This window comes from Trachurus trachurus (genome assembly GCF_905171665.1).
Source record: "Trachurus trachurus genome assembly, chromosome: 13".
NCBI classification, from domain to species: domain Eukaryota; kingdom Metazoa; phylum Chordata; class Actinopteri; order Carangiformes; family Carangidae; genus Trachurus; species Trachurus trachurus.
This window is the reverse complement of record NC_139892.1, coordinates 39838084-39865672: the sequence shown is the minus strand read 5'-3', so window position 1 is coordinate 39865672 and position 27589 is coordinate 39838084. Positions and strand designations below refer to the sequence as shown.

Here is a 27589-nt window from a genome sequence, read left to right as displayed (position 1 = left end):
AAAACAGAGGCTTGAAGACTCTCCTGCTTGTAGGAGGAGTGGAGGTGGGGGCTGTGGCTCCTATCTCCTCTCTGTCTGTCTGCCTGTCCCTCTGTCCGTCCGTCCCTCCGTCTGTCTGTCTGTCTCTCTCTCTGTGTGTGTTGCGCACGGGCTCCTCCAGCACCTGTGGATCAGCTGCAGTAAAGAGTCCCTGCTTGAACATCCACATGTTAATATTCAGTGATGCTCATGTAACCAATGCGAGTTGGCACAAGAAGGAAGAGAAGGATTCTGTAGTGTTCTCACACGTTTATTCGGCCCAAACCTGCGGGCGACAATTCAGATACCACAGTTGTCATCATCCGTCTGTTATATCTCGCCCCTCAGTCATTGTAAACAGAACTGTTACACTGTTTTTCTGTATTATTTCCATTAATATTTCCAATGGAAATGACAAAACATAAGCTATCTGTCCTGAATAAATGCAAAACATGGGGTGTGTAGCTACTAAATGAACAGAGAGCGCCAAAACAAAAACACGCAGCATTTGCTACGTCTAAAACTTTAAAAAACAAACCTGCAGACGACAATTTAGATACCACACTTGTCGTCGTTCGTCGTTCACCCTCAGCCAATGTAAACATGACTGTGAGGGGAAAAAGGGAGGGGCTACAGAAGCCTGGAGGACTACGGGGGCTCAGGAGGAACAAAAAGAAAGCAAAATGTCCTCTCACAGGTAAAAGGAAAATACAACTATTTGACTAGGATAAAATTCAAAAACCAAATAAAACATAAATATAATAATAAATAATAAAGGTGCTTTAAAAAAAAAAAAAAAAACTCTTACACTCGGTGCAGCACAGAAGCAACAGGAAATATGTCAGCTCCATCTACTTAAACAGGAAGTAACCACTGGGTTAAAATCATCATTTCATTTGCGCTAAATGTTGATGGTCTTGTTTCCACCTGGTAGAAGGAACATGGTGATGTCGGCTGCATCAAGTCGCCTCCTGGTGGCAGCTTTGAGGTGTGCAACAGGGCAACGGGCCGATCAGTGATTTCTAGTGAGTTCAGAGTGACGTCAGACACAGAGAGCAGAGACAGAGGATCACATCAGTTACAGGAGCTGAAGCAGAATCTCAGCAGCTGCTTTTTACAGGAGCAGACCAACAAACGTCCATAAATACTGAGACAGAGAACGAGCAAAATGCATGAAGAAACTAGAAACTTCAACTCATCTACAGAACAAAACACACAGATAAATGATGTTTTCTGATGTAAAAGAAATCTTCATCATAGTTTACAGCTTTTATCTACAGTAAAATAGAAACAAATCAAGGATTGTTATTTAATTATGGGATATAATCCCCTATTAAATAGTTTGCTCAGACTGAAGATGTGCAGCACTTGATGAAAATCTTAAAAATAAGTTTCTTTGGAAAAACATTCTGTTGAAAACCTAAAACTGTTAAACATGAGTTGTGTTGTTGTTTCAGGATCCAGCAGCAGAGACCAGACTCTCCTGAACCCAGCTGTCTGTCTTTAAAGAGCGACCACTCAAAGGACTTGATCATTGACTTTAAAGGAGGACGTGGATCAGCTGATCAGATGTAAGCTGTAACTGACAGTCAGACTCAGGTTATTGTAGAAAAGAACCAGTTTGTATGACGTGTTGTTGGACCAGGTCTGAAACCAAAGTGTCTGTGTCTGTTGTGAACGTCCTCAGGGGACATATAAAGTCCATCTTGTACTATCTCTCTGTCCTGATGTTGACTTGACACTGATTCCTCCACAGAGTGGACCAGGAGAGCTCAGAGGTTCCCAGTGGTCAGTCTGCCCAGCAGCATCAAACACAGCTGGACTCCATATTTATGGTGAGGACATGTCCAACAGCTGCTGTTACATCTGTTGTGTTCACCATCATCTCCATGCTGCACTTTGACACCAGTGGATTGTCAGTCTGTCCAACATGGATCTGATGTTTGGCTCCATGGTTTTAGTTTGATTCTGTCACTCATAGAGTTTCTGTTCCAGCTGCTGGAGGAGAACATGGTCACTTTTGTCAAGAACGAGCTGAAGAAGATCCACAAGGCTCTGAGTCCAGATTACCCAGAATGCTCAGGGAGTCAGAGGGAGGATGAGGAGGTGTTGGACGGTGAGGATGAAGAGCAGAGGAGGAGCAGCAGAGAGGCATTAGTGAAGATCACAGTGAACTTCCTGAGGAGGATGAAGCAGCAGGAGCTGGCTGAGCGTCTGCAGAGCGGTAAGAGGATTTCTCTAAAGATTCAACATGATGAACAAATGAGACGTTCACTGACATCAACACATAGAGGGAAACAGAATTAAAATGTTATATTTTCTACATGAATTTTATTGTGTTTTTGTTTATTTAGGAACTCCTCGTGCAGTTTGTGGACGTCAACTCAAATCTGTCCTCAAGGAGAAGTTCCAGTGTGTGTTTGAGGGGATCTCTAAAGCAGGAAACCCAACCCTTCTGAACCAGATCTACACAGAGCTCTACATCACAAAGGGAGGGGCTGCAGGGGTCAATGATGAACATGAGGTCAGACAGATTGAAACAGCGTCCAGGAAACCACACAGACCAGAAACAACCATCAGACAAGAAGACATCTTTAAAGCCCAACCTGGAAGAGACCGACCAATCAGAAGAGTGATGACAAAGGGAGTGGCTGGCATTGGGAAAACAGTCTTAACACAGAAGTTCACTCTGGACTGGGCTGAAGACAAAGACAACCAGGACATACACTTCACATTTCCCTTCACCTTCAGAGAGCTGAATGTGCTGAAAGAGAAAAAGTTCAGCTTGGTGGAACTTGTTCATCACTTCTTCTCTGAAACCAAAGAAGCAGGAATCTGCAGGTTTGATCAGTTCCAGGTCGTCTTCATCTTTGACGGTCTGGACGAGTGTCGACTTCCTCTGGACTTCCACAACACTGAGATCCTGACTGATGTGACAAAGTCCACCTCAGTCAACGTGCTGCTGACCAACCTCATCAGGGGGAACCTGCTTCCCTCTGCTCGCCTCTGGATAACCACACGACCTGCAGCAGCCAATCAGATCCCTCCTTACTGTGTTGACATGGTGACAGAGGTCAGAGGGTTCACTGACCCACAGAAGGAGGAGTACTTCAAGAAGAGGTTCAGAGATAAGAAGCAAGCCAGAGAGATAATCTCCCACATCAAGACATCACGAAGCCTCCACATCATGTGCCACATCCCAGTCTTCTGCTGGATCACTGCTACAGTTCTGGAGGAGCTGAAGACCAGAGAGGGAGGAGAGCTGCCCAAGACCCTTACTGAGATGTACATCCACTTCCTGGTGGTTCAGGCCAAAGTAAAGAAGGTCAAGTATGACGGCGGAGCTGAGACAGATCCACACTGGAGTCCAGAGAGCAGGAAGATGATCAATTCTCTTGGAAAACTGGCTTTTGAGCAGCTGCAGAAAGGAAACCTGATCTTCTATGAATCAGACCTGACAGAGTGTGGCATCGATATCAAAGCAGCCTCAGTGTACTCAGGAGTGTTCACACAGATCTTTAAAGAGGAGAGAGGCCTGTACCAGGACATGGTGTTCTGCTTCGTCCATCTGAGTGTTCAGGAGTTTCTGGCTGCTCTTCATGTCCATCTGACCTTCATCAACTCTGAACTCAACCTGATGTCACAACAACAAACAACCTCCAAGAAGACTGAAACAACAGGAGTCAAATCTGCAGAGACAAACTTCTACCAGAGCGCTGTGGACGAGGCCTTACAGAGTCCAAATGGACACCTGGACTTGTTCCTCCGCTTCCTCCTGGGTCTTTCACTGGAGACCAATCAGAATCTCCTACGAGGTCTGATGACAAAGACAGGAAGTAACTCACGGTCCAATCAGGAAACAGTCCAGTACATCAAGAAGAAGATTGAAGAGACTCCCTCTGCAGAGAAAAGCATCAACCTGTTCCACTGTCTGAATGAACTGAATGATCGTTCTCTAGTGGAGGAGATCCAACAGTCCCTGAGATCAGGACGTCTCTCCACACGTAAACTGTCTCCTGCTCAATGGTCGGCTCTGGTCTTCATCTTACTGTCATCAGAAGAAGATCTGGAGGAGTTTGACCTGAAGAAATACTCTGCTTCAGAGGAGGCTCTTCTGAGGCTGCTGCCAGTGGTCAAAGGCAAAACCTCCAACAAAGTTCTGTAAGTGTAGAGATAGTTGGATTTATTCATCATTACATAAAAACACTTCTGTCTTTTCAACAGGACAGATATTTAATTCCTTTCTTCTTTAATTCCTCATGATCATCTCTTCAGACTGAGCGGCTGTAACCTCTCAGAGAGAAGCTGTGAAGCTCTGTCCTCAGTCCTCAGCTCCCAGTCCTCTAGTCTGACACACCTGGACCTGAATAGCAACAACCTGCAGGACTCAGGAGTGAAGCTGCTGTCTGGTGGACTGGAGAGTCCACACTGTAGACTGGAGACTCTCAGGTGAGGATCCATCCAGCTGTTTATCTGATGCCACTTGAACACAGCAGCAGGTGTTGACAGAGGGTTCCTGTGTGTTGTTGTGTGTGTTCAGTCTGTCAGGATGTCTGGTCATAGAGGAAGGCTGTGCTTCATTGGACATGTTCGTTTTTAGTAAACGTTGAACTGAATGAATCAGTTTATAAATGATGAACCTGAGCAGCGTTCACTGTCACCAGAGTGAACACTGCTCAGGTTTTATGACAGTTTTACCTGGTTTTTCACTTTCAGCAGAATATGGCTCATTGTTTAAGTGGTAAAATATTTTCTCTGTCTAAACATTGTTTTTGTATTTTAGTTCATTAATTCATATAGTTTGTTAGTGGCAGAGATTAGAGGCTGGTGATGGACGTAGAAGGAGGTTCTACTGAAAAACAACAGCTGATTATTAGTGTGAATGCTGGAAGCATTCACACTGCTGGAAGCATTCACACTATTGTTATTCGGTTCGGCCATTTTCTGCCTTTCTTCGGCATTTAACTAGTCCTTCATACTTTGTGCTATTTCAACAATTCAAATATCAAAATGTTCAGCCTTTTCGGGACAGGTGTGCTATGACTTTTCTCTTTTCAACTATTCATACTTTTTGCTATATTCAACTATTTCTGATTTTTTTTTCCCCATAGAGAATGCATTGGAACAGTCTTGAAACTCTTCAAATCTTCTTACTTCTTTCAGCCTTTAAAGCGTCCACATACTTTCAGCTAGAGACTTCATTCAAATTCTGAGCTGTAGACAAACTTTTTAAGTATTCCTCTATGACTCAGCTTATTGATATCTTCAACAGTTTCTGATATTTGGCCGCTTTAAAATCATTAAGTTTTTTGACAAAATCCAGCTTTATAATGGGTGTGTGTTGCGTCTAACGAGCAGGGCTTAGAGTGAGTGACATCATCGCTAGAGTGAGAGGGATCGAAAAAACATTCAGGATTTTTTCTGGATAAATTGCCAGCATGGCCACAAATTAAACTCTAGACGCATGAATTCCTCACTGGTTTGTAGCCACGCTTGTCTTAGGTCTCACAATGCCGTCAAAAATGCTCAGAGACTCAGAGAATAATTTAAAATATTTTTTTAAATGCAGCCAGGGAGCTCTCTGCTCTCATTCAGCCCAATGCATTTTTTTCACAGCAGCAGGAGAAGGAGCTCAACTTTGTAACTTGCTGTTAAGTGCTTTTTAATTCATTTTAATTCACCAAAAAATAGTCACAGGTCACAAAAAAATCCTCTTCTTGCTTGTTGTGGCTCATTTATACTATTTTCTTCTTCTTTTTAAGCATCATTGAAAAATCTCACATTCATCAAAGTCTCAACCTGTCTTCTCAACAACTCTGTCTGTAGTCCAGTGGTTAAGGTGGCTGCTTGCCAACCCCAAGGTCACTGGTTTGAATCCAAGGGGAGCACTCTTTTTATGTTATGTTGAGTTCTGCTCCCCTTCCCCACCCTCAATTGGTTACAGGTGTTCGTTAAGAGACTCATTCATTCCTCGTGCCACAGTTTGCAGCACATCATCACATTACAATGGCAACATGTGTGTCCTCTCTGTGGCGAAGCGGCAGAGTACAGGTTTATTGATCATGAGGTCATGGGTTCGATTCCTGCCTCATTCATGTCGTACTTTCTGCTAGAGACTTCATTCAATTTCTGATCTGTAGACAAACTAATGGCACATTTATACTCTTTAATTTCTTTTTTTTAAGCATCATTGAAAAATCTCAATCTCAAGTCTCAACCTCTCTTCAGAAGTCAGTGAGCCTGTTATACAGGGATTTCTTTTACTCTTCTCTCATTGAATGTAACTATGGTGAAGTGGTTACATCAGTGGGCTGATGTGCAGAAGGTTATGGGTTCAATTCCTTCCTTGGACATGTTTCTTGTATGCCATTCTGCATGTCTTTGTCAATTTATTCTGCTAATTCAGCATGGTTCAGCAATGGCTTTCAGCATTCACACCATTTCCATTTTTGGAAATGCTTTTTCTAGTTTATTTAAAGGGCCCATATTATGCAAAATCCACTTTCTACTGGTTTTGTGGGTCCTATGTGTTCCTGTGGCCTTTCTATGACGCCTGGAGGTGAAAAAAGTCTGTTCACTCCCTAAATTGATTGCTACACTTTTTTGAGATAGTGTCTCCAAACGGGGGAATTGGAAGTGCTGTGCAGCTTGACGTCACGAAGCACCGAACTCACGTGATTCCACGTCCCGGTACTTCCTTATCCTCTTCCTTATCCTGTCCGTCATTTGACATAAAGCGGTGCGGGAGGAGCGGTCGGTACCGCGGTCGCCAGATGATCATTTTGAATCATTGACTGAAGAAACAGCCGTCCGTCATTACAAATGAAATCGCGGACCGGAGAATATTGGAATGGTACCATCACAGTCACAGTTTATAATCAAATCTATCTATAAATCTATTTATACAAACTAGAACATGTTGAGTAAGAAACACTGTAAACTCTCAGGTTTGTGTTGAAATGTTGTGTATTTATGATTCTAACCTGTTATTTCCTTCATATTGAGTATGTGAGTGTTTTTCCTTGAATTCCTCTTCAGACTGAGTGGCTGTGACCTCTCAGAGAGAAGCTGTGAAGCTCTGTCCTCAGTCCTCAGCTCCCAGTCCTCTAGTCTGAGACACCTGGACCTGAGTAACAACAACCTGCAGGACTCAGGAGTGAAGCTGCTGTCTGGTGGACTGGAGAGTCCACACTGTAGACTGGAGACTCTCAGGTGAGGATCCATCCAGCTGTTTATCTGATGCCACTTGAACACAGCAGCAGGTGTTGACAGAGGGTTCCTGTGTGTTGTTGTGTGTGTTCAGTCTGTCAGGATGTCTGGTCACAGAGGAAGGCTGTGCTTCTCTGGCCTCAGCTCTGAGCTCCAACCCCTCCCATCTGAGAGAGCTGGACCTGAGCTACAACCATCCAGGAGCCTTAGGAGTGAAGCTGCTGTCTGCTGGACTGGAGGATCCAGGCTGGAGACTGGACTCTCTCAGGTATGGAGAGGCTGCTGCAGCCACACACACTGTCTGATAGAGGAGGAGGAGCTGGAACATTTTCTATGGCCCCGTTCACACCTGGTCACACCTGGTATTAACATCTGTCTCAGGTGATCCATGCATTGATGACATCAGATGCCATCACTCAGACCATATCCAGAGGTGGTGTAGGCCACAGTGAAGCTCCGCCCACTCCACTGACGTCCTCTGTCTCAGTCTGACTCGTCCCAACACAGTTTATACTGAAGCCAAAATCTCAGAGTGTTTCAAACATGAGCTGTGCAGCTTTCATCAGTCACAGTGATGAACTACTGGGATCAGGAGTTTCTCCTCATGATGACTTCAGTGTCTCATCATGACTCCCTGTGTCATATTCAGGAGAAGAGATGTCAGTGATGAAAGAGTCTCTCCAGATGTTTGGATCAGACTTTATTTCAGAGTGTATCAGGAAACATTTCAGCTGCAGCTGGTTGAACTCAGTGGCGTCATTTCAGTTTTAGACAAGGTATGGCAGGGACCAACCCCTCCCAGGGGATTCCGGGGGGGTTAAACCCCCCGGCCGAAAATGTGTGCGCATTGTAAATTGAAATGTAGCAATCTGGTGTGATTTGAGAGCAAAATCATGAAGCTTTCTCAATAATCACAATGCTACTGTATCGATTGGATGATACTCACAATACCCCACACAAGGGTTCACAATATAACTTAGTTATCTTTGGAAAATAAATCATTAGTGGTTTTACTTATTCTCAATTTCCATGTGTTTTCCATGAGTGGATAATTGGTCAAACAGTTTCCAAGTTTTCCAGGACGCGTGGGAACCCTGACTCACCTTCTACAAAGATTTTTAACAAGTATTTTCTTGTTAAAGTCCATTTGTAAATAATCTCTGAAGACAAATGAATAGGCCAGGGCTTGAAGACCTCCGGCAGGGTGGAGGATTTCTTTTTTTTAATTAAAAAAAAAAAAAAATTATTAAACCAGCCGTGCTTGTTTTGTGTACCGCGGTGCAGAAAACTAGTGGGCGCTGCACCGTGGCTGCCCACTGCTCCTCAGGGATGGGTTAAATGCAGAGAAAGAATTTCACTGTACTAGCTGTATATGTGACAAATAAAGTACCTTTAGTGCATTGCAGCGGTGGGGGGGGGGTATTAGCCTGTCATGCTTCAGTTCAGACCCGGGTCACAGTGTTCCGTGCTTGCTCTCTCCCACTCGACCTCACCGGGAGCGGCGGCTGCAGGTACCACTCCATAGTGCGAATCACGGGGTGGGGGGGGGGTGTGTGTCAGGTGTCTACAGCTCAGTACGTATGCCTCCTACCTTTTGTTTTTTGCTAGGAACGGGTCTCATTTATAACCGTTGCGTACGCACAAAACGGGACTCAGGAAATGCAGAGTGAGAAGAACGATTATGTTTTTATTATCGGCCGTCACACATTTAATTTCAACCCGTATGCGTTAGATCCATGTTGCCACGGTGATTTAATTCAACAGCGTTGCATGGGATAAAGCATCCAGTCCTATCAGAGTCAATTAAATATCAAAGACTGGGAAAAAGCCACTAATCACAATCGTTACACTCTGTTTTCTTGTTATCAGTCCTGAATATATTTCTGGATGGAGGATACCACTAACTGACTCAACAAATTTTATTGATCAGTCTAATTAGGCTACTGTAAATATATAAATACAGCGGTGAGCCCCGTGCGTAATGCTGCACCGCGGCACCGCTGGAGGAGAAAGGAGGGAGAGGGTCTTCAGGGACCAACGACTGTCTGGCCCATGATGGTGACTGGTTAATAACTTGTTTCAGATTCACTAGAACTGTTGTCATTGTTGTAACTATGTGCCGAACCGGGTCCAGCATTTGAGAGGGCAGCGCACCAAAACAACACCGCGTGCGCTCTGAGCCGCTGACGCCGTTAACAGCTGCAGCAACACGTCACGCTGTCACTTTAACACCTGCAGCTAATTCACAACACCGACAGAACAACAGCACGTCAGGCTCATTGACATGCAGACCGCATTCATGTGGTGGTTTGCATTGACCATCTAGGGTTAAAACAGGGCGTGTACAGTGCGGAACGTGAAGCGGATTCAGCTGCGCACACTTGTAGGAACTCTGTGATTTGGGAAGTTTGCTTGCAAGTGTGCGTACGCAGGGTTTTAGAAGTCTGAATATTTTTTTGCGCACGCAAAACCTGGCTTTTGGGCGTACGTACCCTTTTAGTAACGATCCCACGCACAGTTTTATAAATGAGACCTTGAAAATCAACATCTCGTCCCTCTTCATGTTGATTTTCAAGCTGCTTCTCCTTAACGTCACTATTCCTTACCACGCTGCGTGTCTGTCTGTCCGTTTGTGCCCTGTGTATGTCACTCTGGTTAGCGGAGCTATCATAACCTGCTAGCGTGTGCTGCCGTCAGGTAGTAAACAAAGCCGCATGCTGCGTTGCCAGGTTTGACAGTTGCCCCCTTTTGGAAACAACATTAATTGAAGTGAATGAGAAGTTTAATGTGGATGTTTGCGTGTTCAGGCTATTTGTGTAGCCTATTTATGTAGCACATTTAAAAAAAAAAAAGTTTTATAATTTAATTTTAATAGTCTTTGAGTGGTGGTTTAGTTGGGCTTTTACCTTTTTAATATTGAAAACATTGGTGACCTCAAAATCAAACTTTGTGTGCTGTTTTCTTAAAATAGTCTGATACGTTTCTCACTTCTGATTAAAGTAAAGATTAGAGTCACCCTATAGCTCAGGCTTTTGAGCCTATAAACTATAGAGCCCTATTTTATCCATTAATTCCAATATTGGGACCAGTACAGGATGTGAATCTGTCTGGACTAGAGCATGTATTGTATGGTAACACATCTGCCATCGTCTTTGCTATGTAGATAGTGTGTTTGGTTCTCGTTCAGCATTGTGTGGATCTGCAGAAATTAGGGTTTGTGTGTGTGTGTGTGTGTGTGTGACTTGCTGACAGTTTAGATCTAGAATATTTTGTTGGTGACTGCAAAAGTTGTTTGTGTGGTACATTATGTGCTGCATGAACTGTAAAATTGTGTAAAATTTGGTTTATCATCATCTACACAGAGACTGTAGACATTTCATTGAACAAGATACTGTAGGCTAAGGATACTGTAAGACTTATGTAAATTATGCGCTGCGCTGTACTAAGTTCCCTTTACACTCTGGAGAAAATATTGACCCCCCCCCCCCCAATTGTCATTGTATAATAATATATATGGCTACATCTATGATCGACCGTGTGTGTGTGAACAGAAAATTCGTATGACTGCGTTTATAGCTGAACACGATCGATCTCTCGTTCACAATGGCCCGGCCACTTGTGGAGCTGTGCAAGAAGTTAGTGGAAGACAAAAATGCATTGGCTAAATTATCGGTTTCCAACAACCACACTAGTTACTTAAACACACACAGCCTTGCCCCAGAGTTCAAGAGACAGCTGGCTGAAAAGCTAAATAATCATTGTTAAAAATGCTGCAAATCAACTAAAATTTTATAGTAACTGATGATCAAATTTCCTTCTTTTTTTTGTTGAACTGCTCATATTTCATTATAAAAAGGAGAAAGTGGTGTTCTCCGGGATTTAGCTGAGTTATTAGAGCGGCAAGGTGTATGGTGGGTGTCCCCGTTAAAAGACAGGATACAGATGTCCAGGTTATGGTGGATTTATTTGATGTGGTTCTATAATAATAAAGATACAAAGCAACCATCAGTACAGAACACAACATACATAATGTACATAATAATATAACACTAACATAAAGGACTGTATTCAGTAATATGAATCATATGATATTAATCATATATTGTAAACAACGACCTCACACAAGGCTCACAGAACACGGTGAGAATTAGCTTATTAGCTGACCATCACAACAGCATAGCATTAGCAGGTAAACAATACATTAACTCAACGTAGCGTCCAAATTGGACAGTAAACAACATAAACTCACCTTCTGGCATTAACACACATAAACCCAGGATGTACAGGTGAAGGTTGGGTAAGTACAGGTAAAAGGAAATTACGAGCTGTCCACTGCTGCATCAGGAAAAAGGAAAGTAAACTTTGCAGCTATGGCATCTCACACACAGGTGTGGTGGTGGTGGTGTTTACGAGCGTCGGAATTACCGCGATGCATTCATGAGCGTCGGAATTACGTAAACTAACATAAAAACACAATGTAACTGAATGGTATTTGGTTCACTGAACATATTAACATCACAAAGCAACATGGGCTTTCTTTCTAACACATTATTAAAAACCTTTAAATGTGATACGTGATTGATACTCCCAAAGTGCACCAGATTAATTCATTTAGATTGCAAATTTTCAAAAATGTCTTCCCGCCGTACCCCCCCCCCCCCGGAAAAAGATTTCAGGCACAGGATTTTTTCCTGCTTCAAGCCCTGATAGGCTATTTGAAGTTTATCCACTCCGTAAAAGGTGTCTGTATTCTGTCTTAATTGCCATTTCTTTTGTGTCAACAAATTATTGCCAACGTGAGTTTATTCACTGCTAATCTACAGTACATGTTTCTGTTTCTACAGTAAGAACAGCAAAGTTTAACAGCAAAATCAGAATAAATTTAATCTGGAAACAAATTGAAATTTTCACGACAAGTTGAATGAGTGATTCCTCCTGTTGCTGCTGTGATTCACCACATTCAGGTAGCCTAATGTTAGACAGGCTTGCTTGGGACTTGTTTGTCTCAATTAGAAGTTTTTGTGATTTGTGACAAGATAAACAGCCTCCACACTCCACAGACAGGTGTCATTAACAAGATGACTGCAACAGCTTCAGTGTTTCTCAAATAAGAGCTTTCATTTTGTGCTCTAAGTAGCTAGTGTTAGCCAAACAAGCACTGAAATATGACTCATATTTAAGCATGTGGAATAAGTGGTAGGCTAAGTTGTTAGCAGGCACCAAGTCATGTTGATGGCTTTATAACTCACCAAGGTTCGCTCGCTCCACATTCACGTCTGCAGCACATGGAGTTATACAGTCATATGAGTTACATCTATGATGCAGCGGCGTGCACTCGTACACGTGCTCTCACAGACACAGCGCACGGCGCGAGGCAGCCCCGCCCCTCAGTGAGACAGAGAGAGGAGCAGAGAGGAGCAGGAGCGACAGCATGGTGTTCAGTGAGAAAGAGGCAACACTATCGCGAATCCGTCAGAGAGAATTTTTTCGTAGCTACTCACAAAATCTACACCTGCTCCTGACTGTGTGTAGTGCTTGTGTAAATGTTCGAATGCACAGAAATGTTGTTTGTCACTGTTGGAAATTACAATTTTAAATCGTATTACTCTTTCTGATGTTGAAACACGTCATTTAAACATGACAAACGTTTTAGGGATCGGTTACACACACACGTCAAGGCTCCATCTAATGATGATAATAATAATCTGACATAAAACCTGATTCCATAAATGTGCAGCTGATATGCGATGCAGAGTGTGTGTTGCTACACGTTGCTACACGCTCGGTGGACGTACACTTCATCCAGCTGGCACCGGTTTGGATGGAGCTGTGACAGACGGCTGGTGCTTCTGTAACAATATAACCTGCCTATACAACTTCATGTGTTGATACAACCATGCTCCTCTACAGCTGAGGCTGGGAAGAGCCTCCTCCTCCTGTGGCTGCTGTAGCTCTGGAGTTGTGTGTATTTTTTTTTCTCCATGTTATGATACTATTCTGGCTTTACTTATTAAATTGTTCTTTTTTTATTTTAAATATATTTTTTGGATTTTTTCCTTTATTTGATAGTACACAGTAGGGCTGTCAACGAATGGCAGAAATGAGGTTAGAATATTACCTCTTTAAAAAAATCAATACAAAGAGATGGACTTTTATAGGTCGCCTGTATTTACTATTATCAGCGCATGTCAAACACGTTTGGAACAGCTTACATTACACAAAACAAACGGCTACACAATGCAAATCAGCAATGACATATTAATAGGCCTACGTGAAAAAAGACTGCGTTTTACTCCGCCTTTATCAATTCATGTCAAACAAGTTTTGTGATGACGCGAGCAAACAGCTCGCTCTGGAAACGGGATAAGAGCCGGCATGTTTTATTCTCACAGCCAAGTAATGATCCTTATAACGCGGATCAAGTTCAGTCACGATGAAGCAGAGGATCATCATCATCACAGCTCTCAGTGAACGGCATGATTTTTTTAACGCGTGATTAACGCTGAGAAGCTGCTTCTCTCCAGACGTGACCACACAGACAGGTGTGTGCGTGTGTGTGTGTGTGTGTGTGTGTGTGTGTGTGTGTGTGTGTGTGTGTGTGTGTGAGTGAGTGAGTGAGAGAGTTACTACGGTTACCGCGGCGCTCCCGTCCCCCAGATATTTCTGCAGCTGGATTGACATGATCCGGTCTGAGACATGAGACTCGCATTTGTAGGAGGAAGTTGTAGTTGAAGATAATTTAAAAATAAATTATTAATATTCGAATTTCATTTTAATCACTCACTGATTCTTGAGAGTCGGGACAAAACATGTCCCACATAGAAAAGTCTTATTTATATCAAAAATAAAGAAATAAATAATGATTGACATACTCATAAAGTTAGATCTAAATGAATTGTGAATACTGATGTTATGTTTTAGCATAGATAATTCCTTTTTTAGGGGATATTTGTTTAATTATATGACCAGTGGTCAGACGGCCCATGTTATTTCTCCTGTCCTCAGCAATAGGTCACAACATTCACCAGCCCCAAAAAACTTTAAAAACCTCTACAATTGTGAAAACATTTATATCAAATCAAAGATAAGGGTTATAAATGTATAAAACAATGCATCAACATGCATGAACATCTAAAAATATTTTCCACAGAAATCTGCCCATCAAAGTTGTGTCCTCTGTTTCCGTCAACTCCGTCAGATTTTTTCATAAACCTCATTAAATCAGGCAATAGCATGGCCAGCTATCCCCTGAGGATCCCTTTTCATTCTCCTGGCTGTGGTGAATGCATCAATACCACACATGGGGCCGGATTTACTAAAGGTTTGCGTGTATTAAAACGTGTGCAAACGTGATTGCACGCGCAAACACATGTGGAACCTGATCTACTAACCGGACGCACCGAGGATTGCGTCTCTCACACGGGCAGAATAGCACGTGCGATCCATTTAGCGTGTTTGCCTCGATGAATATGTAAATATGGGCGTTTCAGCCAGAACGTGCAAAATACTGGGGGGAGTAGATGCAAATAGATTTATTTAGCGCGTGCAATGTGATTTACCAAACCAGGAAGAGATTGCGGTGGCTGTTTTTGCGTCTTTATTCACCACGTCTGAAAACCATGTACTAACTGATACAACTTTGCCAAAACGTATGCGTTTATTGATTTGATACCTGTCAGAGCCTCATGATCTTACATCTCTGCATTTCCTCACGTCTGGGTAATTCTGTAATAGTTTTTCAGCCGTGTTAAAAGTCTTTTACGCGCTGTTACGCACGGGGCACGTCTGTCCTGCAGTGCGCTCCTCTCCTCTCCTCCTCTCCTCTCCTCTCCTCTCCTCTCACCTGGCTGCTCAGCTCCGTCTCTCGGTCCCGGTCCCGGACTGAGAGACGTCACCGCTGCCTTCACCCGTCTTTGATCCCTCTGGTCAGTGGTCAGAGTGTTTAGATCCGTGTGTCCCACCTGAGCTCTCTATTAATCCACTCGATCATGGGCGGCACACACACACACACACACACATATTACAGGTGTGTGATTGTCGCTGCAGCGGCTGCCTGTTCGTCACTATATGACGAGTTGGGCCATGTAGCGATTTGTGTTTATTTATCTAAACAGAGCGCGAGAGAGATGAACACACATGCTGTCATTGTATGCATCGGATCAAATGTCATGTCATGTTCTGTCCCTTCGTCCGTCCAGCTCTCTGTCCACTCTCTCCATGGCGGAAACGATTACACGCGCAAAACCCTCATTTACATATTGCGGTTTGCACGTGTTTTCATTTAGCGGGTTACTCTTAGTAGATCACCTGTTTTGCGTGCACTAACCAAACTCGCAATATTATAGCGGGTGCAAACAATATAGCGCCCGTTATCTGGGATCTTAGTAAATCCGGCCCATGGTCTGGTAAAGTTGACATGTTTTGATATTTTAGATGAACAATGTCAATTTTCCTATGGTCACAGCCGGAGCATGTCAACACCATCTCTCCCTTATGAACCATAGTGGACTCAATGAAAGTATTTTATTGAGATTATGGAGACAGCTAGCAATAGCCAAAAAACTAGCTAGCTAGCTGCAGGGCTTTTTTCTGCAGAAGGAAAAAAACATGCCATTTCATCAACTCCGTCAGAGTCAACTCCGTCAGGTTTTATGTCTGACGGAGTTGACATTAAACTGACAGAGTTGACAAATCCACCAATAACTGCTTAAATGTGCTAATATTAAACTTTTTTCAAATATAGTAAAGGAATAGAATGTTATTTTAGGGGTTTATCTGCACATTAATGTAGGTATATAGCATGGAATTACATTATTTTACAATATACTTATGATTTGTAGAGCATGACCAGACTGTGGTCTGCTTATTGAATAATTGTCTTCTCTTTTCTATCTGCTTATTATTGGATGACTTTCCAGCACGTGTGTTAGCACTTTTCTACATGTTTGATTTATTGATTGATGTAAAATGTTAAAGGTACAGTGTGTAGTTTTCACTATTGAAAATATACACACTTCATATAGAGCAGGGAAGAAGTTCAGTGTTGCTTTTTCAAATCAGTTTACTTGGACCATCAGACCAAAAGTGCACCTGTGGTAATTTTGTCTTGATATATTTTAAGACATGATCCATAGGATCTGTGTCCAGAATGCCACAGCATCCAGTCTCTTTGACTCGGACAGTGTGCAAAACCCTGCCTTTCCACCATCATTAGTGTAATATATGCAGTACAGTGTCATCTGTGGCAGATTTGTCCAAAACAGACACATCTTCCAATCAAATGCTGTGCAATTTGTTATAGTTTGAAATGGTGTATTTACAGTTTTGCTAAATATGTTCAGTAAGACAAGGGATTGCTATTTCTTAATTTAGTGTTACTTCCATCTATTTAAAAAAGCTTTTGCTCATTGATCAGAAATGCAAATACAATTTTGTCAACTCCGTCAGCTCCGTCAGCTCTTCATCAGCACCGTCAGATACATGTTTTTGTAATTTTTTGGGAAACAAATAATTCTTTCTTCAGTTTTTGTTGTTTAAGTAATAAAGGATCATCAGATCTACATCCTCTTGTTTCTTATTCACTTTAGGATTTTTTTCTATAGTGGCAAAATAAAAGATAATGTTTGAAAATGCTCATTTTTAGAAATCTGTGTATTCATAACAGTGTGAAATTAAACGTTAAGTTTATATCTTACTTTTTTATTGCATATCAGAGTAACTAATTAATTACATACATCAGAACTTAATATTCTTGATAGGCTATTATAATTATATTATTATATACCATTAGTGTGTCTGACGGAGTTGACACAAATCAAGTCCTTAAGGTAAACATGTGCATTTGTTAAAAATGTTTTTGAACCTCCAGCCTGCACCTTTACATGGTTAAATAGAACAGATCTTTATCTACATGAATATATAACTCTAATCAATATAGTGTACATTTTCAAAAAAAGTTTTTCAGAACGTGTTTTGTCCCGACTCTCAAGAATCAGTGAACTATAATTCTAATATACATTGGAATTTCAAATATTCATTGACAGTCCTAGTACACAGTAGAGACAGACAGGAAAGGGGGAGGCAGAAAGAGGGGGAATGACATGCAGGAAACGACTGCCCGACGCGGGATTCGAACCGGGGCCGATGCTTACGATCAAATCTGAGTTTCCCGCACCGTTCATGAATCTGGAGTAGAGTTTCAGTAGCGTGAGTTTGTGCAAATCTACACAGATTTACTAATGTTTCATGAATGAGACCCACTCTTCTTCTCCTCCTCCACCTTTCCTGGTGCATTGTGGGATATCTGGGCTGGTCAGCTCCACCTGTTGTGTCTTCATCTTCTTTGCTGTGACGTGTGTTTGTGCAGCTTGAGAGTCAGAGAGTGAAAGTGTGTGTCTCACACTGCAGTGACATCACATGGAGAAAAGACATGATGAAGTGTTTCCTCCTGGTCTCCTCCTGCTCTGTATCATCACTAGATAAAGACTCCAGCTCCTTCTTCTCTGTGCTCAGTGTTCATCCAGACATACCAGCCTCCATGTGAACACAGTGATAAAACAGTGTGTGTGTGAGAGCCATGTAATGTCCATGTGTGCATGTGTAGCAGTTGTGAAATGGTTGCTTATAGGCTGAAGGATGACAACACCATGGATCTGAGTTGGTTCATTTATTCTGCAAAGGCAGCACAGGGGCAGAGTCAGGAAACACACAGCTGCAGGTAGAAACAGTCTGCCTCCACAACAAGAGCAGCCAGAGTTTGTTCCTCTTTTGCTGCTCTTTACTGTATTGTATGTCACAATAAAACATAAATGAATAAAAAAATAAATGGATAAATACATAGTAATAATAATTTTAGAGAAAAGATACTCTCCTGAATAGAAACAAAAATAATCACATGAAATTAACATGTCTATAACCCACTTGTAAATAATAATTAGAAAAACAGAATAAAAATCACCATGAAATAAAAATATTCCATACTTTTCCTCTACACAAGGACAATAATAAAAAGTGAAATAATGTGTGCTCTAGTGACGTTTTTACAGCTCTGACCAGACTCAACTCTCATATATTTACCACAAACACATCTCAGAAATCACATTTCAAAGCATTTTTCAGACAAAAGGCACCTGCAAAGGCAGCACAGGGGCAGAGTCAGGAAACACACAGCTGCAGGTAGAAACAGTCTGCCTCCTACGACAGGCCACAAAACACACACACGGCAGACGTCACGTTAAACCCAAACTACAGCCGCTTTTTCACCGTAAAACACAATTAAAAACACGGCAACACATTAATAAAAGCTGTCGTTACTTTAGCGCACAGTTTCAACCGCATTACATGACAGTTTAAGTGCATATTTTACAGAGCAACGTGAGAGCTTCACAACACGTCTTACCACAACAAGAGCAGCCAGAGTTTTGCCGGGAGTTTGGTCCGACGTCGCCCACGTCCCCCTTAGTGTGTTACCCCAATATCGCTCCCCCTTGCTACAGGTGAAGATGGAACTTAGAAATAGAAGTGATATAAAACAAAGCAGGAAATTCTAACTTGTTTTAGATAGTGTTAGCATCGAGCAGGTTTTGAGAATGTTCACCATAATGAATGATAAAAATAAAGAAATAATGACTATAATGAATGATCAGATGAATAAAACAAAGTAAAGATTGACCCAGCTACACATGCTGACAGAGAAGGTGCTGCTCTGACCCCCCTCCTCCTTTCAGGGTGGAGCCTGCTGGAGTCCCATGGTTGACACCAGGTCTGAGGAAGTGTAAGTCTGTTTTTACTTTGATTCATGGAAACAAAGCAGCACATTCAACCATCTTCACACTGTCACATCACTGACCTCATGAGTCTTCATCAAACTGTCAATAACTGATCACATGATCAATAACTGCAGCTGTGTCTTGTTCTCTCCATCAGATTCCTGTCCACTCACAATCGACACAAACACAGTGCACAGATGGATCAAACTGTCTGACAACAACAGGAAGGCAACATGTGTGATGGAGGATCAGTCATATCCTGATCATCCAGACAGATTTGACCAGTGGGAACAGCTGCTGTGTTCAACTGGTCTGACTGGTCGCTGCTACTGGGAGGTCGAGTGGAGAGGAGACGTTGAGATATCAGTGAGTTACAGAGGAATCAGCAGGAAAGGACACAGTTGTTGGTTTGGAGGGAACGATCAGTCCTGGAGTCTGAGCTGCTATGATGGTGATTACAGTGTCTGGCACAATAAGAGAGACACACCTATCATCACCTCCTCCTCCTCCTCCTCCTCCTCCTCCTCCTCCTCCTCTGTCTCTAACAGAGTAGCAGTGTATGTGGACTGTCCTGCTGGCTCTCTGTCCTTCTACAGAGTCTCCTCTGACTCACTGATCCACCTCTACACCTTCAACACCACCTTCACTCAACCTCTGTATCCTGGGTTTAGATTCTCCAGGATCAGTCCTGGTTGCTCAGTGAGTCTGTGTTGAGTGAAGCAGAGTCTCCTCCTGTCACAGAAACCTTCTCACTGTTGAACAGACAGTTCAGTCTCTACATGTCTGTCTCTGTCTCTGTCTCTCACTCACGTTTTCACATTCATGGATTAAACCAGTTGATGTTTTAAACTCTTCTCAGTGATTCTTGTAAACTTCTTCTTGTTTTTCAGGTCCCAATGATTTTTCTGTTGCCATGACGCTGAGTTCATTATTAAACTGTGTTCATCTCTGTCCTGTAAACAATCTGATGTGAAATAAACAAAAACATGATGTAAAGAATAATCAGTAAATAAATGAATAAATAAACAAACATGAACATGTCGACATTTATTACTGGATTTATTTTGAGATTCATTTCCTGTCAGATTTTAATTTATTAATTTAAGGATTTTTTTATTTATTCATCAAGTTTTGACTAAAATGTCTCTCCATAGGCGTCGATGTCTTATCAGTGTCTCTGCTGGTTCTCTGTGTTTCTCCACACTGCAAAAATTCAAAATCTTACAAAGAATATTTGTCTTATTTCTAGTCAAAATAAATCTAATTATACTTAAAATAAGACTCATCACATTTAAAAAGCAGCTTGTTTTTAGACACTTGTGTAACCTAACCCTACATCCCAATCAGCACAGAATGACTGATGAGTTTATCAATACAATGTTCAGCATGAGCCTATATCCAAAAACCAGTGGAGCCAGCAGAACCACAGCCCAGAATAACCTTCACACCACTCTCTGCCTGTTCAACAGTCACGCTGCTAGGATTAGCCACAAGCTAACATGAAGCTATCAAAGTGAGTGAAAAGCTTTTCCGTATCAATGAACTTGTCATGTATCTCACTCAGCATCATCACAGAACATCAGCAGTTGTTGTCTGGAGCAGATCTTCACATGTATGATCAATAAAGTCACCTTTAACCCTCAAATAGAAAGTTAGATTAACGGAGCTCAGTACAAGTCAACCTACCACGAGACTCCCACAGCAGACTGTTGCCTAGAAACGGGTCAACCCGCCAAGTCTGCAGGGGCTCGTTAGTGTGGCCTTTCAAAATAAGAGCTTCTAACTCATACATCATAATAAATACATAAAAAATAAATAAAGGAGTGAACGACTTCATATTGTAACAGGCAGATAAATAATAATAATAAACTACGTGTAGTGCAGCTTCCATAATAACAGAATTACAGTTAGTGGAATTACTAACTCCTTAACTCTGTTACAGCAGCAAGTACAAGACAAATAAATAAAACACATTACAGCAGAGTGAGGACAGAGGAAAGCATCAATGTGTTTAGGAATGACTTGGAAACACTTTATAATGAAAACCATATTGACAATGTTTATGGAACATTTGAAGAATATTCACATCATAGTTAAACAAAAAGTGTCCAGTGAAACAACAAAGCAGCAAACTAAAGTCTATAGATGGACCATGGATCATGAAGGGATTAGGAAACGCCTGTCAAAAGACAAATACACTCTACAGAGAATTTATTCAACAAAGAACTAAAGAGGCAGAAAATAAATGTAAGTATCAGAATAAGTGAACCAATATTATAAAGCTCTGTAGAAAAGAAAACTAAAGGACAATATTTATTAATATCAGGCAAATGATTGAGTTTAACTATGAATGCATAGAACTTCAATACATATAAATAATAACACAAACAAGTGTGAGTATACTGTGGCTGCATTGACAAATACACCAAAGTTATCAAACCATTCTAAATACATTGACGTGACCTCAAAAGTCACAATTTTTAAGTTGTTTTTCACGTTTTACATACCTGTGGAACAGTAAGAAAGTGTCTGACTGTCTCAAACACCATTTTATTCTGCCTCCTAGTGTATGGGAATGGGATGGGCTTGAGTCAGGAGTTTCTCACTGAACCTGGTATCACAGTGCCACCTATGGTCACAAAGTGGAATGACAACAAAATGACCTGTATGGGAGTCTGACTCAGGATGTAACTGATATAAATGAAGATAAAGAGAAAGAAGAAAATAAAAAATAAGGTGTGTGTGTGTATGACATCCTACTAATGAGAGGCTCTTTTTTCTGCCCTCTACATATAACGTGAAGAGGCTGAGAGAGACGTTTACCCTGACTTGTTGTGTCCTGTTTGTTAAGAACCAATAAAACCATTTAATAATAAAAGTGTCAACCCTCATGTTGAATAACCTCTGTCCTCACACTGTCAATGAGACCAAGGAGCCACAGTCAGTGAGAACAACTTTATTTAAAAATATCAAACGTCACTAAATCACATTTCAGTCTGAACAGTTTTTACACTGATATGAATATTGATCTGATAGAAACAATGAGCTTCATAGTTGATGTGAGCAGCTGCTGCCTCCTTCTCCTCACTTCTTCTTGGTGTACTGCAACCACAGAGAGGACAGACTGACGTGTGTTGGTCTGTCTGACAATATTATTATTATTATTATTATTATTATTATTATTATTATTATTAATAAACTCACTTTATCTAGAATCCAGTCAGCGTCTGTTATCGCTCTCTGGATGATCATCTGGATCCTCTCTGGGTCGTCCTCATCTGAGTGACTGGTGTAACCCTGGAAACACAAACTCATCAATCAGGACACTTTATTAATAATATTATCATCATGATTATCATTATTATTATTTCTCTGGTTTGAGTTTTTCCACTGTGTTTCTTTCCTTCATTTTTAAAATCTAAATGGAAGAATTGAACGTTTTGGACGAGAGTTTCATTTCATTTCATTTCATTTCTTTATTTATTGAATTGGGACAGTGCACATTCATCAACACTGACGCATCAGTGTAAATGTGCCGGACTTAGCACAACTGCTAATTTCAGCCGCAGTCCCAAGGCAGGTTTCTAAAAAGACATAACACAGAAGACTTTAAAACCTTGTGATGACAAGTACATACATACAGTGGACAATTACAAAACAGAGCACAGACTGACAATATCAAGGCAAAACAGACACAGACAAACAAAATAAGAACAGACAAATTTGACCCACAGTTAATGAACAATATACCCGGGAACAGACATCAGATTTAAACAGTATTTAAACTATATGAGTACATGTCTGATTTGTTTTTAACCAATGTTTGAGATTTTTTTTTTTAACTAAATAGTTGTCACAGTTTCTGATGTATGGTGGTAACTTATTCCAAGACTGTGTACCTCTTACAGAACTGACCATTCGACAAAATTTTGTTCTGCGCCTCGGTACGGTACAGTCACCTCTTGTTAAGTCTCTGGTTCTTCGTCCTTCATTATTTTTTCTCTGAATAAATTTATTCAGTGGTGGTGGGGCAAGTGCATTTAAAACTTTAAAGATGAGACAGACATCCATAAAAATCTGATAGCTGTCTAAATCAAGAAGGTTAAACTTTTTTAAAACATTACAATAATGAAAATGAAGAGGTTTCCTGTCCAGAATCTTAACTGTCTTTTTGAAGAGAGACTTGATGGGTTTCAGTATACTTTCTGTTGTGTGTGAATAACTGATAATAATGAAAATAATCCTCAGTTTGAGACTTAATCCTGGATCTTCTCAGGTTTTCCTGATCTGTGTGTGAATGTGTGAATGCAGCAGCAGCAGCAGCAGCAGCAGCAGCAGCAGCAGCAGCAGCAGCAGCAGGGGCCGGAGGAGATCAGACAGGCGATCAGTCATTGTAGTGGCTGTTTGTGGAAACTAAGAAAAGCTTCAAATCAAACTTTAAACCCTAAAGAATCAAAGGGCCACTGCTGCACCATGGGTCGTGGTGTAGACAGCTGAGAGAAACATCATGACCATGCAAAGTCCAGTTTTAACTACAAATGTGGTTTATTTGACCAGAAAGGAGCAAGAAAAGAACAAAACAAAACCAAACCCATCAGCCCACCCAGGTGCATGCTGGTCCCTCACTGCAGCCCTACACATTTATTCTCTGGTGACGTGATCAAGTGAAATAAAACACCAATAATAAACAGGAAAACACCTGAACTACACAAATAATAAACTAACAGAATCTGATCAGAGTTAAATCAAATAAATTAATTCAGGAAAATCAGATCTAAACTAAATATTAAAGTAAACAACACTAAATACAAACAATGAATAAATAAACAGCTGCAACAGTTTGTGTTTGTTGACGTGTGTTTACTACTGCTGGCTGTCAATCAAACCTCCCTCATGGATAATAACCTGTAGTGACATCATCATCATCATCATCATCATCATCATCATCATCATCATCATCATCATCATCATCATCATCTTCATCATCATCATCATCATCATCATCATCATCATCATCATCATCATCATCATCATCACTGTTACTTTAAAGGACAATTTCAACACAAATTCACCTCAGGCTGTATGTTCCTAACATTTCAGGTCTAACAGAAGGAATCTGAAGGTTTCCAGTTTAATGTCTCCTGTTTTGCGGTAGTTATGGTCTGTCCCTGCATCGCCACGGCAACGATGAATGGGAGCGGATTGAAGTTCTGCTGCTGAGGCTGTTTACATCCCTCAAAGCCGCAATTTTTTTCCACAGACAGTGTCAGACGTCGACTCAAACATGCGCCAAGAAGTTTTTTTTACTTCAAGTCCAGAGTTGATATTCCTGTGTTTCTGACACAAACGGGAGCTTCCCACTGCACCTGAACACACCGAGCGTCAACTTGGGTCTCGACTCCGCCAGACTTTGAATTAGATCTAGTTTTACAAACATGTCGACTTGTTGAAGTAAATAAACTTCTCGGTGCATGTTTGAGTCTCCATCTGACGCTGTCTGTGGCTTTGAGGGATGGAAACAGCCTAAGCAGCAGAACTTCAATCCGCTCCCATTCATCGCTGCCGTGGCGACGCGGGGACAGACACAACTACCGCAAAACAGGAGAAATTAAAGGGATAGTTCAACATTTTGGCAAATTGACCCATTGCCATAATCCCTATAGTCATAGCAGTAGGTTCATTACCTTTAATTGTCGGTGTAAGCTATTTTCAGTACAGCAGAGCGCAGCAGCTGGCTGCTCAGAGCTACACTATGGAGGCTAAGGGAATTTCTTGGTTTCCCTCATTAAACTCATCAAATATCCCAAAACTCCACAGCGCTTTTGTAGACAAGTTGTGACCTGCACAACCACCACGCTATGAGATAATGACGGAACGATACGAAACGGAGCCGTTTTCGAGGTAAATTCATACAAAACCGCTGATGTGCGTTGCGTTCAGGGACAGTTTTTCAGCAAGCAGTATCCGTATTTACCCTGTATTTACCTCGAAAACGGCTCCGTTTCGTATCGTTCCGTCCTTATCTCATAGCGTGGTGGTTGTGCAGGTCACAACTTGTCTACAAAAGCGCTGTGGAGTTTTGGGATGTTGAATTTGATGAGTTTAATGAGGGAAACCAAGAAATTCCCTTAGCCTCCATAGCGTAGCTCTGAGCAGCCAGCTGCTGCGCTCCGCCGTACTGAAAATAGCTTACACCTACAATTAAAGGTAATGAACCTACTGCTATGACTATAGCGATTATGGCAATGGGCCAATTTGCCAAAATGTTGAACTATCCCTTTAAACTGAAAACCTTCAGATTCCTTCTGTTAGACCTAAAATGTTAAGAACATACAGCCCCGAGGTGAATTTGCCCGGAATTGTCCTTTAATGTTTTCCTCCACGTGATGTTGAAGATGAAATGACAGTGACAGTAGTGACTCCTCCCTCCCACCGGAGCCCCACATATTTATTCTCTGGTGCCCCGACGTGGAGAAATGAAATAAAAACACAAAGAACAAACAGGAAAACAAACGACAAACTCACTGAACACTAACAACATCTGATCAGGATCAAATCAATCAATCAATTCAGGATCATCACATCTAAACTCAACACTAAACACGACCAATAAACATGTGACATCATCAGACTGTCCATCTAACCAGTCTGCAGCTCCATCCAGCTTCTCTCTGCATCCTCAGCTCAGAAACCGTCACTAGAGAGAGTCCAGCATCCGTCAGCAGAGGTGTGTGTGTGTGTGTGTGTGTGTGTGTGTGTGTGTGTGTGTGTGTGTGTGTGTGTGTGTGTGTGTGTGTGTGTGTGCGTGTGTGTGTGTGTGTGAGGGTCACCACGAACAACATCAATTAATAACTTTTATGATAAAAAATTATAATTTAGATATCAAGAATACGCTCTCAAAAATATATCAAATACTAGGAGACAGTGAAGAAACACAAGACCTAATTAGGACAAAGTGGAATCAAGATCAATCAAGTACAAATAGAAGACGACGATTGGAAAAATGCTTATAGCACAATACACAAAACAACAAGTTCTGGATATTGGAGGGAATTCTCATGGAAGGTATACACACGTTTTTTCATTACTCCAAACATACAGTCTAAATTCACAACATCCATTACCTCAGACTGTTGGCGAAATTGTGGGGAGCACCATGCGAACCACTCACATATTTTCTATTTTGTCCATCACTAAAACCTTTTTGGAAAAAAATGATGGAATCTTTCTTTTCAATTTTCCAGTTTAAAAAAACACTGGAACCGAAATGTATAGTTTTAGGAATAACACCAGCCGAACTTACAACAGAAAAAGACAAATATTTATACAGAATACTTAGAATAACAGCTTTGAAACAAATCACAAGAAATTGGCAAAAATCTATCTCACCTTCTTTTAACAACTGGAAATGAACTGTAAACAGTATTCTGGAAATGGAAAAAATTACATACAGAGTCAGAAAACAAGAACCAGAATGTCTGAAGAGATGGAATAAGTGGTTTGATTATATAAATAAATAAACGGATGTTTTCAGCTCTGAAGAAATGTTTATTAGATTTCTGAAGAGAACAAATATGTATATGCAATTTTTGTTTCTATCTTATGCCCTTTTTTTTTCCCCCAACTGTCTTTGTCCCACCCCCCCCCCCCCCTTTTATTATTAATATTCCCCTTAAAATTATATACATTTATTTTTTATTCTTTTTTTTTTTTTTTTTTTGAATCCATCTATTTTTCACTTTTTTCTTTGATGTTTTTCACACACACACACTAAAAAATGTTTTAAAAAATGTCATAAATGTTGCAGGAACGTGCCAGTGACTGATAAGATATGTGCTGGAATATGAACTTGAATTCTGCAATAAAGTATAAAAAAAAGAAAAGAAACCGTCACTAGAGAGAGTAGAGGATCCATCTGCAGCGTTACACCTGGCCCGTCAGCAGAGGTGTGTGTGTGTGTGTGTGTGTGTGTGTGTGTGTGTGTGTGTGTGTGTGTGTGTGTGTGTGTGTGTGTGTGTGTGTGTGTGTGTGTGTGTGTGTGTGTGTGTGTGTGTACCTGAGCAGCTCACCTGTCGTACGGTGTGTCGATAGTGTTGCTGCATGGCCGTGTTGGGCAGCAGCCTGCAGCACCTCAGGAGATATGGATAGAGCTGCAGCGGGGTGTGGACCAGCTCTGCTCCAGCTAAAGGTGGCATCCCCTCCTCCTGTGGAGTCACAGACAGCAGCTCTGAGCTTCAGCAGCTTCACAGTCACAGTCAGGAAGAAGAAGAAGAGGAAGAAGAAGCTCTCGGAGATGTAGCACCTGCTCAGGTCTATACAGCTACTGTTAGCTAACACACTAACAACACTTTAACACACCAGCAAAACCATCAGTGAATGGAACAGACTTCCAGAGCACCTCAAAAACACCACTGCACTGCAAAAACTCTAAATCTTTCTGAGAATATTTGTCCTTTTTCTTGTCCAAATGTCTCATTTCTAGTCAAATCTAATCTCTTTCCATTTAAAATAAGACTCATCACCTAAAAATTAACTTGTTTTTAGATCATTTTCACTTGTTTCAAACTAATATTCACTTTAGTAAATTTTACCTG

The 27589-nt window shown here is 41.3% G+C and overlaps 2 protein-coding genes across 2 annotated transcripts in view; both read left to right on the top strand.

The window, feature by feature from the left end:
* The window catches only part of LOC310995730 (uncharacterized protein), a gene marked incomplete at its 5' end in the record, with an annotated part of 123623 nt that overhangs the window by 49452 nt on the left and 46582 nt on the right, over positions 1-27589 (top strand).
* Positions 960-19955, top strand: LOC310995731 (NLR family CARD domain-containing protein 3-like; the record flags this gene model as incomplete). Its single annotated transcript, XM_083984854.1, has 9 exons — positions 960-1006; positions 1775-1853; positions 2014-2242; positions 2373-4179; positions 4294-4467; positions 7057-7230; positions 7322-7495; positions 18954-19000; positions 19153-19955. 9 exons carry the CDS (start codon positions 960-962, stop codon positions 19707-19709), a joined length of 3288 nt encoding a protein of 1095 aa, XP_083840980.1. The 3' UTR covers positions 19710-19955.